The 16,734-nt window shown below is 37.5% G+C and overlaps 1 protein-coding gene across 1 annotated transcript in view; it reads left to right on the plus strand.

The window, feature by feature from the left end:
• Positions 1–2,427: 2,427 nt before the first annotated feature.
• The window catches only part of LOC127646242 (multiple C2 and transmembrane domain-containing protein 2-like), a 32,247-nt gene continuing 17,940 nt past the window's right edge, over positions 2,428–16,734 (plus strand). Inside the window, exons 1-9 of the mRNA XM_052129741.1 lie at positions 2,428–2,508; positions 6,062–6,182; positions 10,726–10,868; positions 12,201–12,277; positions 12,358–12,469; positions 12,550–12,582; positions 14,349–14,513; positions 15,659–15,789; positions 15,880–16,066. Coding sequence (XP_051985701.1) covers positions 2,449–2,508; positions 6,062–6,182; positions 10,726–10,868; positions 12,201–12,277; positions 12,358–12,469; positions 12,550–12,582; positions 14,349–14,513; positions 15,659–15,789; positions 15,880–16,066 — 1,029 coding nt within the window. The 5' untranslated portion in view covers positions 2,428–2,448. The remainder of the gene's footprint in view (positions 2,509–6,061; positions 6,183–10,725; positions 10,869–12,200; positions 12,278–12,357; positions 12,470–12,549; positions 12,583–14,348; positions 14,514–15,658; positions 15,790–15,879; positions 16,067–16,734) is intronic.

A 16,734-nucleotide genomic window follows, 5' to 3' on the forward strand; every position in this document is an offset into this window, starting at 1 on the left:
GGTCTATCAAAAATATTTTTTAAGTTAGACTTGCATAGTGAAAAAATGCAAAGTGCAGTGAGTTAATATCAGATCAGTAAGCAAACGTTTCAGCTCATAGCTTTCTTCAGTGCTCCTGAAGAAAGTCAGCACCGAAGAAAGCTATAGGCTGAAACGTTTGCTTACAAATGTAACATTCATTTGGACAAATAAAGCATTGTGCCATATGGATCTACAGTGACGTGTTCGTTCAAACAAAGATTATTGATATGGCAATGTTTACCGATAGTGTACTTTTTTGTTATTAGACTTGAAGGTTTTCCTTAATTGAAAGAAAACATGATAAATATTTTTTCTGGCCATAACACAATTGGAGACTCTCAATTGACTTGAACCTGTTTAAGTTTTTTTTTTTTTTCCCTTGCTGGATAAAACAAAAGTTATGCCAGTTTAAAGTGTTCAAACTGTTTTTTAGAATACGGAAGATGTTTTCTTTACTGATCCAAGATGGTCTGCCAGCCCAGCCATTTCCCCACCAGGTAGTTGTTCAGATTGTCAACTGCCTAAACAATCTTAGCTAGAAACCAGCTACCATATTCCAAAACACACCTACCATGTTAAAGTCAACATGAAATGTTGTTCACTTATTTTGTTTGAAACAATTGGGAAAATTATTATTAGTAAATCAATTTATGTGTACAAACGTAGGACAGGACTTGATTTATCTATTGGGAATTGATTGGATTGCAGAAAAGCGTTGAAGTGAAGGAAGGTGGTTGGAGGAAACGGAATGAAAAAACTCATTTTATACATTAGTTATGAAGTCGCTTCAGAGGCCGAGCAAGTAACGGTTTGATTACAATACAAAAAGGGGCGAATTCATTAAACCAGGGGTCGGCAACGGAAAGGGGTAATCACTGGCAAACAAGCAACAGCGAGGGAGGAGTAGGCTACAATATTTATATAAAGTCCATGGTTCCTGTATGCCAATCTACCTCTTAATGTGATCAATTCAGTGAAAATGCTAAACGCAAGGAATGCCTTCCACTTTGTCCGCTCCTTGTTAAAAAGTTGCCAAGCCATGCACTGCACTAAATAGTTAATATTTAACTATAAATGTGCATGGTATTTTGTGGTATTTATTCCTTTCCATGACAATTGGATTCATCATTTATTAAGCATCATTCACAAAACTCTATTTTGTGCTATTTGCCAGGTGCAGTTAAACAATATGCTATTACCACCCGAGGAAAGCAGGTGGTATCCTGAATTTTATTTCAAAGAAATGTTTGTGTATATTTTCTTTTGATCATGGAAGCAGAACTCCATCAAATAATGGAAAAGAATGTTGTAAATGTTAAAGAGATGATTCAGGTGTCTTTATCACAGTAGTGGAGTAATGCTGTACATTTCCGTGCCAGGACACGATGATCTGCTGCCTCCTCTGCTAGATAGCACTTCAAACCAGTCGGCAAGATTGGGATTGCACCTTGCAAATTGGTCTATGCTAAACTAGCGAAGAAAGCACATTCAAATAAACAGCTTTTATCAGACTCAATTCATTCTTAGTGAATGTTTTTCTTTTAAAGTAGTGTGTGCACTGATTAATCATTCACATGGAGATCACAATCATTTTTGCAAATACATGACCAGGAACATGTATTAAGAAAGTAAATGAAAGTGAAAGCGAAGGTAAAAGGACTTAAATATTTATCTGTTTCTTACTCACACTTATCATATCGCTTCAGAAGATATGGACTTGAACACACGTGTCATCTGGTGTACTTTTATGTTGATTTTATGTGGATGTAGGAGCTTCAAAGGTTTGGCACCCATTCACTTGCATTGTATGAACCTACAATCATAAGATGTTCTTCTAATAATCTTTGTTCAGTAGAAGAAAGAAAGTTATAAACATCTGGGATGGCATGTGGGTGAGTAAATGATGAGAGATTTTTGGGTGAACTAACCCTTTAATGTCCTTGCAGGTCTTGGCTTCCTGCCAGCTTTAGAGAGAGACCACTGTGACTGACTTGTGAAATTCTCAAAAACACACACTCATACACACTTCTCATGGAAGACAAAAAATCAGTGATTGGCACCCTGCGGCAAAAAGCCAAACTATTTCGATACTCACGGGTGGGCAGTGACAAAAACCCTAACATGCCTGAAGTTAGGGAGGAGCACTTGCTGGACCAGCAGATGGGTGTTTCTGTAGCAGACGTCTTGCAGAGAACTAGGGTATCCACCCTCAAAAGCCCCTCCCACAAGCAACAAGCTGATGTCTGGCCTTGCTCTACCTGCTACAGCCCACCCACTCCCCTCAACCTGACTCTGAAAAAGAGAGTGAGCGGCACAGGGGTCGCTGATTCGCTGACCATGCTGGTGGACTCGACCGGCTGGCCATCGCATGACTCCGTCACCGATGGTCCATATGAGGAACAGAACTTCTCAGAGGCTACAGAAGAGATGGAGCAGGTGCTGCAGATGAGGGACACGCAATTGCCTTCATCAGAGAGCTTGACAGAGGTAACGTGTGCTAGTAATGATGTTTCATGTAATGATTCTGCACATGAGCAAGTCATAACATTTACAAAGCAGTAGGATGTTGTAATCTACTTTTAGAGCAAGCTGGTGCTTCTCCATTTGTTTAAAATGCAAATGATCACCTGGGAAGTGTTGTGATACCTGTACAGTACTGTAATTCCCCCCCAAAAAATAAATAAAACTAGCAAATATAATTCTCTCACAGTCAGGTAGAGGTGGAATTATTGTTGAATATGCTGTTATGTAAGGTTACTTCCTTTTGTTTGGTGATCTTCCTCTTTCATTATGATGTTTCATATGGGTACTGCTTGTGGATGATTTTTGGGAATATTTGCAGCTTTCTGGGGTGAGTAAACTATGAAGAATTGATGAAGGTGATTCAGAGATTTTGTAAGAACTTAAACATTTATAAGATTAACTTTGGGTTTGCAGTAAGGGAAAGCCCTACACCTCTCCACTTACCTTTAAGGCAAAAAACATGATTCTTAAAAGCATTTTAAACTAAAAAGTACATAGCATACACTTAAAATAGTCGTTAACGGCTTAACAGGTGTTATACTATATGCTTATAACTCGACCCCACCTTAGGTGTATAGTCATGTAAAACCAGGACATGGTTTTGTTTTTTGAGGTTTCTTAGCAGAGAAAATGCAAATTCCTCGGGTTCTTTTTAATTATTATGTGGCTTTTCATTCTTCCATGGAGCTAAGGAATTTTGTAATAAAAGTATTAAGGTCAGTGATCTTCCATGCATGGCAAAGTACAACCATTATTTAAAATTATATAGGGTCCAAAAAAGTCTGAGATCACCTTTAAAACCTGGAAAATAAACAGAGTTTTAAGATTTAATGCAAAGGAAAGTTATGAGGTATACCATGTTAAATCCTTTGTACAAAAGGTTGATGTAACAAGGTTAAGATGGTCAAGGAGGAAGCTAAGGAAGGCTTGGCAAAACATGTAGACATTTATTGTTGCAATTTTCAGTCGCACACAATAAGGCCGCTTTCAGCAGTTCCCAAAAGGTGTGCTTTTCAGTAACACCACACTGACACGCAGATACACACAGTCAGCTTCACGCGTCTCTCTCTCTCTCTCTCGTCTGCCACCGTCTCTTCTCCTTAAATACTCCTGCCGCCCCTCACTAGAACATGACACAAGAGACGCCGCTCTGCTCTGCCCTGCTCACCACAGTTGCTTTCACTGAAGCACACAAGCTGCTGTTTGGAGAATTTTCAAATCATGCTGGATAACATGAATTATCAGGTTCATGCCTGTTTGAATGCCTGCTGCCATTAAAACAAATGGCAGACGTAATAAATACCAAGACATTCTGGAATTCATGTTAATATTTCAATTAAACTTTTCTCTGAAATTCTTATGCTGATAATATAATCAAATATTGAAAATGTATATTAAATATGTCAAGAATGCAAACTTTTAGATCACACTGTATGTATAGCATATAGTAATATGTATATTTTAGGTCCTGTGTCCGATTGCAGAAAACCCCTTAAATGTAATTTTCCCTTACGATCACCCTAAAGTTTCCCTTAAACTTAAGGGTGTTGCAGGAAATAACCCTCAAGTGTTAATGGAGTGGTAGTGGCATAGTGGGCTAAAGCATGTAACTGGTAATCAGAAGGTTGCTGGTTCGATCCCCACAGACATCGCCATAGTGTCCTTGAGCAAGGCACTTAAATCCAGGTTGCTCCAGGGGGATTGTCCCTGTAATAAGTGCACTGTAAGTCGCTTTGGAGAAACGCATCTGCCAAATGCATAAATGTAAATATACTGTGATAGGGACTGGAGCTGTCACAAGGAGAATCCCACCAGAGAGAAGGAATGGTGTTCCAAAAAAGATGTTTAATCCATTAGAGTTGCAAAATGTGCAAATAAATAAGAGTTTAAAAGTGACCTTAAAACCAAGGTTACATAAAAAAAAAAAAAAAAGCTAGACCTGTTTTAGGTACTAAAACAGAACCAACTGCCCTCCTTCAACTATAGAGGCCGGAGTAAATGACGCTCAAGCAGCGCTAGCAACCTTGTCCATGTCCTCTAAACACTTGTTGTCCATCGTCCCTCTAGTGGCGGCTGGGTTAAATAGGCAAATATTTCCTCCTTTTCCAATTGGAGCATACCATTATTTAAATAAAATTAACCCTCATCTCCCCATTCTTAAATACAAAATCTTTGAATAAATGCATAAGAATGAGTTAAAAACACCACCAAAATTGATACAGTGAGGATGGATAAAAACATTTGCACAATTAAACCCCAATAAATATTGCAAAATAGTGAGTAAAACAATAAGTTCATGGAACACAATAAAATTCTGTGATGGAGAAACAGGATCTCCATCACAGTTACTTAAAGCTTTTCATAGGTAAAACGTTACATTCCCTTTTAGATTTTCCTCAAGTATTTATATTTTACATAAGTATGCCCTTAAAAACCATTAAGTGTTGCATAAAGCCTCTTAACTGCCATTTTCCTAAGTATTTCTTCAGGTTAGGAAAACTTCACCTTAATTATAGGTTAAAAGTTTCAAGGTTTCTATAATGAAGAAATAGCTACATTTATACAACCAATTGAAGAATATAGTGTGCTGATGCAAATTTTTCACGATAGGGAGAACCCAGTTTAGACCATTTTAGAGATGAAAAATGTATCAGGAGCACAGAAATACTTTGAGAGTCATTTAAATTAAAATAAAAACATAGTATAAAGTGAAAGCATTTTCTATGTGGTAAAATTGCCCAAGTGTTGGTTGGGACATTTACTATCTTCTGCAAGTTGGCAGAGACATGCAGTGTCCATGGCAATAGTAGAATTTTATTATTGTAAAACCTTGCTCACTGTAGTAAATCCCTTAAAGGTTAAAAAAATTGTCCTCATTCACTTCAGTTATAAGTGCCTCACTGTAACCTTGATTTTTGCTTTTTTAAAGAAAACGAGGAATGAGTCGAAACTAATTTTTGTGGTAATCAACATTATGCCACAAATGCTGTCGATTGAGCTAGACTTGTTTTGAACACGGAAGATTCCTTTAACAGTTTTCCTTACCTAAGAGAAGTGTGTAAGGGATTAAATGCAACACCCTCAAGTCATTCCAGTCCTGCGGTGTGACCAATTAATTTTAAAAGTTCAAATTGTAAGAATTGAAATCTCGTTGATTTGCCAGTAATGTGAGGTACTACAATTTCATTGGTAACATTTAGCATCTGCTAAACATGCAATGATGGACACAGATTTAATAATTACATAATATACACATTACAATTTACAATCTACATGTGTGCATGTGGTCTCTCAATTAACGTGAGGTCATAATATCTTCATGTACAGTATAATAAAACAAAAAATGTTGTTTGATATAGTTGAAGATGGAGAAGAGCATGGCACACCACAGAACATTGCTGTCACTGTTTGAAATTTCACCCAAACTTCTCAGACGTAGCCTCCATAATTAAAAGCTCAAATGAAAGCTTGTATTGTTATAACTTTCCCTCAATTATTTGCCTTTTTTGTATATCAGATTCTGGACATGAGATCAGAAACGCCTGGAGTGAGTGAGAATCAGAGAGAAGCTCAGAGAACGTACCTGCTTACTATATGCATTAAGGAGGGACGTGGACTGGTCATTAGAGACCGCTGTGGTAGGTGTCAAATGTCTGTCTTTAAACACACCACACACTGAAACACTACACACATCCTGCATTGTAATTACAATCAATAAACCTTATATTCGTGCTTATTTGTTAAGGTAAATATTGAGCTGAAGCTATTGTAGCCCAGCCAAAACATGTGATTATAGTACAGATGAAGGTGAAGGGTGTAATTTTCTCTGTTGAAATTCCTAATCGAATGATCAAAAACTGTAAATAAGAGATTCATAGGTTGACTTCCTTGGAATGTGAATCCATTAATGATGTATCTTAGCTCTTTGAGGTGTTCTCTATATGCAAGGTGTTGAACATTCACTGCTTTTCTAGGTGCGTTTTCCAAAATTGCACTTAACAGAAATGCACGAAAATGTGTTTTGCGTGCTACTTAAGTGTCACTGTCTGTATGAAGTGCTAAATTGTGACCTAGAATCACTCACTGTTGTATATAATATAATATAGAAGTAAATACAATTTTAACAAAAGTGTCTGATAATAAAATCATGTTGGATTCTGCATCAAGTGTGTAAGCATTGCAACATTTACTGTATTGAATTGAGGTGTAATTCTGTGGTTTTCTTGCATGAGTCTGTCCCCTTACAATGTACACTATGATTACTCCAAAGCACTTGTAGATCTACGGTTTTTAAGTACCACTTACAGTAAGTTACGATGCTTTAGGGCAGGGTTCCTCAATAGGTGGCCCGCGGGCCAGATCCGGCCCGCAAGATACATGTGTCTGGCCCACGTCAAAGGCCTGTTCACACCAAATCTGTGACGATTTTGCGAGACGCACCTCCGACGAATCACACACAGAGACCGTAAAAAATAAAACCCCCCAAAAATTTCACCCTCGTACAGTAGGCTGCGTTGTTGCTGTTCTACAAACATTATCCCAGTCTCCTGCCCTGCCCTGCTGTGAATGCATTTATTTACCCATTTTGGCATAACTGTTTCATTATGTCCTTTCCATGGTGTTGAAGCATGTTGCATAAATATCATCCTGTTTATATTTGAACATGTATTTTGCTATGAGTAAATGGACTCTTGAACCCAATTACTCTTTTTTTTTTATTATTATTTATTTATTTATTTATTTTTTATTATAATGTCTTGATTGATGCCTGGATAATATAACACAAGGTTCAGTGATACAAATACACATGCACAATAGTGCACATTAAGAATAACATGTATAGTACAGTATAAAATATGATGCATAGGCCTAATATTAAAAATAATTAATCACTGGCTCACGGCCTTTACCAGGTGTTTGCAGTGCAAAGGTTCAATTATATAATGTTCGGGGGTGCCGTCTACACCTACATCTGCGAGTCGTTTTCTATAATGAATATCATCAAGAATCAGGATAGTGCACATCTTGATCAGTGTCTTAGGATTGCAACAGCAGAGTAAAGTCCCAATATCAGAGGTTGCTTCAGCCCGTCGCTGTCACTTCTCTCATTGAATGGGGAGTCAATTAATACATACAATTTGACCCCCATTAATCAAAGGAAGAACAATAACAATATTAATGCTAACAGTTCTAAGCAATTAGGGAAAGTGCAGGGAGTAGGTCCCGTTTGGCAGGGCTGGACTGGGAAGAGAAATCGGCCCGGGATTTGACATAGTATCTGGCCCAAAGGTTGAGTGGGGTGGTGTTCGCTGTCCTTTTCTGCATATCGCCGTGCCGTTTTGTGGTCCGTTCTGCATAACGCAGGGGCTCATTTCAGCTTATCACAGCCCATTCTGCCCATTTCGCGGCTGACCCACCAGCCCGCTCGGTTCTCCCGATGGCCAGTCTGCCCATGATCAGCCCCAAAGTGTTGTTGACAGAATATGGCCCTTGGTGAAAACTAATTGGGGAACCCTTCTTTAGGGAAAGGCAGCCTTGTTTGTTTGAGTGATTCAATATGTCAGCTTGGCTCAACCAATGACATTGAGTTTGGGGGTGGGACTACCTGTATTCCAAACAATAGAAGAGGGTTTCGGGGCAGAAAACCTATTTGAAAACGATAATAATTGCTTGCTAACAAACCCCTAACCCTAAACTTCCATGCAGATCTTTTGTTTACGGACGTGAATTATACCTCAAATCACGTGGCTGCTTGAGGATAGGTGTGCTATTACTTTTCTAAGCAATCTGACTTTGAATTTTGGCCTGGCAGACGATAAAACAGGCGAAAAAATATCAAAGACTTCCATGGAAGGAAGGACCCAAGCCATATTTAGGGACTAGAATTTCATAGAGACTTGGAAAGGCTCTTTTGACCACCAAGACAATCCTAACAACCATCTAGCAACCCCATATAACCATAGCAACTAACTACATAGGAACATGCTAACAATAATTCAAAACACCTTTCAGCAACCACAAAAGGTTTAGTACCGAAAAACACAACAGCACTATCATGTTCCAGTGATCAACCTGACTTGAGCCAATATTACTATCCTGTAAATTTACTTTATCAATTTATGATCACTCTTGTGTCAGTTAACAACATAATGTGTGCATTGTATTTATACTTTTGCCAACATTCCTCCACTGATCTTTCTAATTTAGAGTTAAAAATTACAGTTATGAAAATGAGGATAATGTGTATGGATCTATTTCAGTCATTTGTATATTGCTTGTTGTGGTTTTAGAGTCAACATTTGCATAATACCATTATTGCACACATACATTTATTGAAGATATCATAGTGGCATTTCAAAATGTGAGTGATGAAGGCTCAAATGCGGAAACAACTGAGGACCTGACCTGCCCCGACTTACATTAACACTAAATGCTGTACTCTACTGGTGCAATTTTCAAGTCAGTGCCAACTGGACAGGTTTGTTTTTTTCCTCTCAATGGGGCAAAACAAATTTGCATGTAAATTACACACAAACAAAAAAAAAGTTGCATACTCTATTTCGTTGGACTGCCTTTAGCTTTGATTACGATGCACATTCATCGTGGCATTGTTTCAACAAACTTCTGCAACGTCACAACATTTATTTACATCCAGAGTTGCATACATTTTTGGCTGAGATCTTGTATTGATGACGGAAGTGTCAAACCACTCCATAAAGTCTTTTCCAGCACGTCCCAAAGACTTTAAATGAGGTCAGGACTCTGTAGTGGACAATTCATGTGTGAAAATGATTCCTCATTCTCCCTGAACCACGCCCAATGAATCTTGACATTGTCATCTTGAAATATGCCCATGCCGTCTGGGAAGAAAAAATCCATTGATGGGATAACCTGGTCATTCAGTACATTCAGGTAGTCAGCTGACTTCATCGCTTCGTGCACTTCCCTTCTTACCCTGACGTGCCTATCGCTTTGGAAAAGGGAAATCTGGACTCATCAGACCACATTACCTTTTGTCATTGCTCCACAGTCCAATCTTTATGCTCCCTAGCAAATTGCTTTTTTTTTTTTTCAGATTAGCCTCACTAACAAGTGACTTTCTTGTGGCCACACAGCTGTTTAGTTCTAATCCTTCTGTGTTCTCATCGCATTGTGTGTGTGTGGAAATCCTCTTACTGTCACTATTAAACATAGCCATGAGTTCTACTGTCGATTTGCTACGATGTGACTTCACCAAGATTCTTTTCTGACCACATTTCTTCCACGAAGCTGGCGGTTGACCACTATCCTTCCAGGTTTTAATAATGTGTTGGACAGTTCTTAACCCAATTCCAGTGATTTCAGCAATCTCTTTTTCTTTGTTTGATGCTGGCCAATAATTTGCCCCTTCTGAAACACAGTAACATCTTTTCCACGAACACAGGATACATCTTCTGACATGTTTGCACACCAGCTGAAACATATGAATCACTGCAATAATTAACCAGTCATAGGCTCTTAATTATCTGCATATTTAAATCCAAAAGGCAACTTTTTTTTTTTGGCCAGGAAGTGTACATAAAAAAACATTGGTTACTTAAAACAATTCATGTGGGAATTGATTTATGAATCACTTTTTAATAAATAATAGTTTTAATAAAACTAATTTTGTTCTGCTCAAGTTTCATGTATTAGGCTCAATTTTCTCAATACAGGTTAATTGACTCCCTTTATCATATTTTAATCCATAATCTTTTAAAGCAAATATAAACTTTCCAATAAGGGGCAGCTGCATATTTAAACTTTTTACATTTTGAATTTTAAATACAAACATGACTAAACTGACTGACTTTACAGCACGTCTTTAGAATCTGAATGAGGGGAAATGATTTAAATTAAAGCCATTTATTGAGTGCATTATTCAGAGTTCACTGAAAGGTTATGAGTCAAATCTGCTGTACTTTTCTTTTCAAACCATCTTAATTTCTGCTTTTAAACTCAAATTGCATGGCCCTGTTTACTCCCATTGTAAGTGTATAATTGTAAATGCATTTATTTATTTTTTTGCTCTGACAAACAACCGAGGGATGAGTTGAAATTATTTTCAATGGCAATCCAAATTTTTCCACAAATGCGGACAATAGATTCTTACTTGTACTGAACGCAAAACATTCCTCTAAAGAAATTGTTATCTCCCTATAGGCACAAGTGATCCATATGTGAAATTCAAACTGGATGGGAAGACTGTATATAAAAGTAAAGTGGTGTATAAGAATCTCAACCCTAAATGGAATGAGTCCTTCGCCTTCCCAATCCGCAACCTGGATCAGAAACTCTTCATTAAGGTACAGATTATTGTTTTATACTGCGGGATCTATTTTCGTGAGTGTGCTATGTGCAGCGCTATACACAACGTCTTATCTAATTTTTATGACTGTGCTAATTGTAAGTGCAATTTTTGTTTGGTGGGAGTGTTTGCGGTATCTGTGGGTGTATGCGCACAAACTGTGGGTGTATTGGATGTTAATGAAGTGGTGCAAAGCACAATTTGCTATTTTCTTGAATGATAGGTCATTGCGCTAAGATGTTTCAAAAGCACATCTGTTTGCGGCGCAACGTCTAAATTCAGTTCCTACATTAGTGGTTTTGAGATTCCACCAGCAGGTGGTAAAAAAGTTAATGTCCAAACTCTGAAAGAATAATGGAAAATCAAATAATGTCCCTGACAATCCCTGCTGTAGCCGTTTCATATAAACAAAACTTTTTATAAAAATGTATGCGATTTGACTTAAACTATCTATAGGTCATGGTTTATTTTTCAATTATTATTATTATGTTTATATTTACAATTGTATTTATGATCTAATTTGTATTGGTATTTTTCCACCTGCTGTCGTAGAGTGATTAAGTCACTGCAAAAGTGGGCTGTGGAAGAAGTTTGGATTTGGTATGACCACATAGTTATTTTGATTTATATTTTCATTTAGTTTGAAGTGTAAACTGAATTTAGAAATATTTTTTCAATAAAAAGATTACATTTTTCTAAATAAATAGAAGTGAAGTGCATGCCGATACAATCACTGTTAATACTAGCCATGATTTGTATGTCAGTAAATGAAAATTATTAATAATACTTACATTCTCTATAACTTAATGGAGCTTGCATCCAAAACAGGATGAGAATCACATTTTCTATGCTTATAAAATGAGCGTGTTACTGTCATAGAAATATTTCTGTTCTTCTAATGCATTGCATACAGTCCATTTACACTACCAACTTCTTATGAATGTGCTGTCTTTGTTTATATCGCTTGTTTTTGACAGGGAATGGACTGTATAATAGGACGCAGATGGTGCAATAACCGGAGAACAACCTCCGAATTAACTTACACTGGACCCAGCCCATTAGCGCTTTGCGTGCAAAATTTCACCAAGCCCACTTGCACCTAGACTTGGTGCATGTTTGCTCCAAAAATACCAAAACTTCTTGGCCATGCTCATTGATTTTGCACTTATGAGTTATAGCATAGCGCTACGCTTAGCGATAGCACTTTTAAAATCGGGCCCTGTATGTATTAGGATTAACATTTGGTGTGACACCTCTGTAGGATATATGATGGGATACTTCTAATGATGAATCTAGACAGATACATGAACAACCATGTTCATTATTTCAGGTTTACGATCGAGATCTGACAACGGATGACTTCATGGGATCCTGCTGTGTTGTCCTCAGTAAACTGGAACTTGAAAAGTAGGTCAATTTGAAATCATTGTGTTCAATGACAAATCAAGATTGTGGTTTCTAATGATTTTGTTATCTCGATTCTTTAGGAACAGTGAGATGGAGCTACCACTCGATGACCCCAACAGCTTGGAGGATGATATGGGTGTCATAGTCATAGATGTCTGTTTATCTGTGAGAGATGACATAAACAAAAAACATGTAAAAAACAACTACTAACTCTACAGTACTAATTACATTTTATGCTGCTTATGTTCTCATTGTTTGTTTCTATTGTTAAGAGGAGGGTGCAGAGGAAAAAAAGGAGCTTTACGGTGAGAAGGATTAGTTAATTTTGTGTTCTATTCTTTTACCAAATGTTTGTTCATTCTTGAGTAGTTATGTGAATGCTTGCTCATGAATTTATCAAAGTACTTCCTGTAATAAATTCAAAGCAAACTAATCCATTAACAATGAGGCCAACTGGTGTTTCCTTTTCGGCGTTCTTCCGGGGATGTATGTTAAAGTGAAGTGATATTTGTATATATTTGTAACATTATAAATCGCTAAAATCTAAGTTACAGTGAGACACTGACAATATTAGTGAAAGGGGCCAAACTATAAACGTTAAAGGGATAGTTCTCCCAAAAATGAACATTTTCTCATCGTTTACCCTCATGTATCCCAGATGCATATTACTTTCTTCTGCTGAACACAAAGAAGAGTTTTAGAAGAATAGCTTGACTCTGTAGGTCTTCACAATGCAAATTAATGGTTTTTAAGCTCCAAAAGCACATAAAGGCAGCATAAAATTAATCCATACGACTCCAGTGGTTAAATGTCTTCAGAAGCGAAACAGAAAATTATTTAAGTCATTTTTTACTTCAAATTCTCGTCCCTGCCCAGTAGGTGGTGATATGCATGAAGAATGCAAATCGGCAAATACAAAAGAAGACGAGTGTGAAGGTGAAAGTGGAGATTATAGTAAAAAAGGACTTAAATATTGAACTTTTCTCACCCACATTTATCATGTCACTTATGAAGACATAGATTTAACCACTGGAGTCATGTGGATTATTTTTATGCTGCTTATTACTCTTACTTATTACGATCCAAAATGCATTTGAACAGCAGTGAAACACTTTCTTATGATGTGTTACATTCATACGAGCAGACATAGAAGTAAGTTTGAAGTAAGTTTGGAGCAGAAGAAATAGAAATAAACCTTGTGTAAATGTTCAGCTTTATGCTAAGCTAAAATGTTATTTCTAGCTGTTTTACATGCACATGTTATCAGGCTTGTTATCATCTGATGAAATACGTTTCAAATTACATTTTACAGCATGTATTCTGTAATCTGTAGTGGAATACATTTCAAAAGTAACCCTCCAAACCTTGGCCACAAGACATAAACACTTGTCAACATGATTTTAGTGTGATAAAATCGTTACTAACCTTTCCTGTGCAAAGTTATACACAATTGTACAACTTCGTTGCCATGACAACGTATCGTTGTAAACACTAAAACAACCATAAAACCGAAGAATCAAACAACATTACAGCTCAAATAGCTCTTAAGTTTCAACAGAAGAATTAATGTAAGTGCTTTTATAAAATGATAAGCTTCACATTTCTGTCTTTTAAACCCTCCATAAATGGACCACATTCACTTCTATTATAAGTGCCCCACTGTAACCTTGTTTTTTTTTTTAGAAAGAAAAGGGACGAGTTGAAATTAATTTCTTTTTTTAAATTATGCAACAAATGCTGATTCAGCTTTTTTTAAGATGTTGTTTAACCTTTATTTCAAATTACATACAGCACGTAGTACTGTATATTAAGTATTATTAAAGTGTGCATTATTAAGTACCAATTTACCAGTTCAAAATTGTAATGTAATCTAAATACTTGATTTTTGTAATCTGATTACATAATCCAGATTAAATGGTGTCCATTGCTACACAACACTGTGTACATTAATGTAAATAAGAGAATTAAGATTAAAACTAATAATATTCACTTGTCCATTTTTCCCATCAAGGATAGTATCCAGACTGATTTTCTTCGATATCGCATGTTGATATACTTTATTGTTCCTCAGGGAAGTACAGAGCAAAACAGGCATCTCGCAGACTCTCTGAAGAAAAGTCAGCAGTGGACTGGTATCTACACCATCACCCTGGTTGAGGGCCAGGACCTACCAGTGGACGGACAGGGGGACGTGTTTGTTCGCTTTAAACTAGGAGATCAGAAATATAAAAGCAAGGTGCAGTACTTACCTAGGACCATCAGTAAGATCTGTTCAGGTCTTCACCAATGTAGTAACAAAACACTGACCAGACTTGGAATTCACTTGAATAAATAAATGTTACATTTATATAGCACTTTTCTGGCATTACATGCAAAGCGCTTTACACAGTGAACAGGGGACTCTCCTCAACCACCACCAGTGTGCAGCATCCACCTGGATGATGCGACAGCAGCCATATTGCAAAAGTACTCTCACCACACACCAGCTATTGGGGAGAGGAGAGAGTAGAGTGATATAGCCAATTAATGGATGGGCCTTGACTAATTAGGGCCAATTTGGCCAGGACACCAGGGTTACACCCCTACTCTTTCTACGAGAAGTGCCCTGGAATTGTTAACAACCAAAGAGAGTCAGGACCTTGTTTTAATGTCTCATCTGAAGGAAGTTGCCTTTTTCCATTATAGCTTTCCTGAGGCATTAGGACCCACACAGACCGCAGGGTGAGCACCCCCTACTGACCTCCCTAATACCTCGTACAGCAGCAACCTTAGTTTTTCCTAAGATGTCTCCCATCCAGGTACTGACCAGGCTCAACCCTACTTCGCTTTAGTGGGCAACCGATCTTGAGCTACAGGTTGATATGGCTGCTGGCACTTCATCTAGATTTCCGATTTTACACTTTCTGAAGAAAATGAGAGTGATCTTTGCCCATGCAAAAGTCGCAGACATGATTCTAGGGTGTTTTAGGTGGTTGGTAGGGCATTTCTAGGTGGTTAGTGGGGTGTTCTGGTCTGGGTGGTTTCTGCTAGGGTTGTGTACTGGCCCAAATCAAAAGAGTTCACCGTCAGGTCAAGATATTCTGATGGTATGACTCAGGTCCCTTCTTCAATGCAAGATATTCAATGTAAGATTAAACAATATTTTTTCCTGTTTTACCATCTGCCAGGTAAAAATTGTAAGTCTGATTGCTTAGGAAAAGTAATAGAACACCTCCTTTCAACTTAAAGTACTGTTTTATTCATGTTCATGGCTCAAACAGTGAAGGGTGTGTACAGGATTTGTTTAAATCCCTAACCCCAAATATGAGCAATAGTAATGGTGATGCTTGCCTCGGCAGTTTTCATGGCATGAAGGCTGAAACTTTACCTTCATCTTCACAGAGCCAAGATAAGAAGGTCAACATACAGTGGAGAGAAAGGTTTGACTTCAACCAGTTCCCTGACGCATCAAGTCTTCTCAAGATAGAAGTTGTGGGGAAAGAAGGACGGAGATATGAGGATTGTTACGGACAGTGAGTTGTCATGTTTTTTTCGTGACTTAACAAGTGAACTCAAAGCAAGAGTTTCTCAGATTTTCTTTGTTCAACTTTCTTTGGTTGAAGTTGTGAGGTGGATATGTCAGGGTTGCCATTGAACGAGTCCACGCTGTTTAAGTCTGAGCTGGACTCGTGCAGAGGCAGAGTGGTGTTCCTCGTCACTCCCACTCCTTGCACAGGAGTTTCCATCATGGATCTCATTGCCCCGCCACTGGAAGAGCCTCACGAGAGAGACAACATGCTGGTTAAATACGTATGTTTACACCCTACACTCTTCCATTGCCTTTATAAACAATGATGGGGTCTGTTTGGAATGAAATGCTAACATACTGCACACTGCACAGTATATACAGTATTCAATTTTACTGCTATATACAGTACTCTGCATAAGTTTTAAACAGTTGTGAAAAATGTGTATAGTGAGAATATATGTATATATTTTTTAAATAAAGGTATGAATCATTTTATATAAATAAAAAATATTCATGGCTTTATTTTTAATTAACTTCATAGAAAGTGCATCATTTTTTTTTTTTACATTTGGTGTAACCACCCTATGCCTTTCAAAATGTACCAATTCTCCTAGGTACACTTGCAAACATACCTCACATACCTCATATCTTACATTTAAAGGGATAGTTCGGCCAAAAATGTAAAAAAAAAAAATCATAATTTACTCACCCTCATACCATATCAGATGTGTATGACTTTCTACGGCAGCTTTTTCAATCATATATTCAAGGAAAATATCAATAGATGTGATATTCTTCTGTGGAAAAAGTAAGTACACCCTTGGCCTCAGAAGCTAGCATTTCCCACTTTACCAGAAATAACTTCTTGTAGGCATTTTGCATAATTGTCCACCATTCTCTGACATCAGCTTGCTCCATTTTGCTCTTGCAAAATATTTTCAGTTGCAAG

This window comes from Xyrauchen texanus, chromosome 1, assembly GCF_025860055.1.
Source record: "Xyrauchen texanus isolate HMW12.3.18 chromosome 1, RBS_HiC_50CHRs, whole genome shotgun sequence".
Lineage (NCBI taxonomy): Eukaryota > Metazoa > Chordata > Actinopteri > Cypriniformes > Catostomidae > Xyrauchen > Xyrauchen texanus.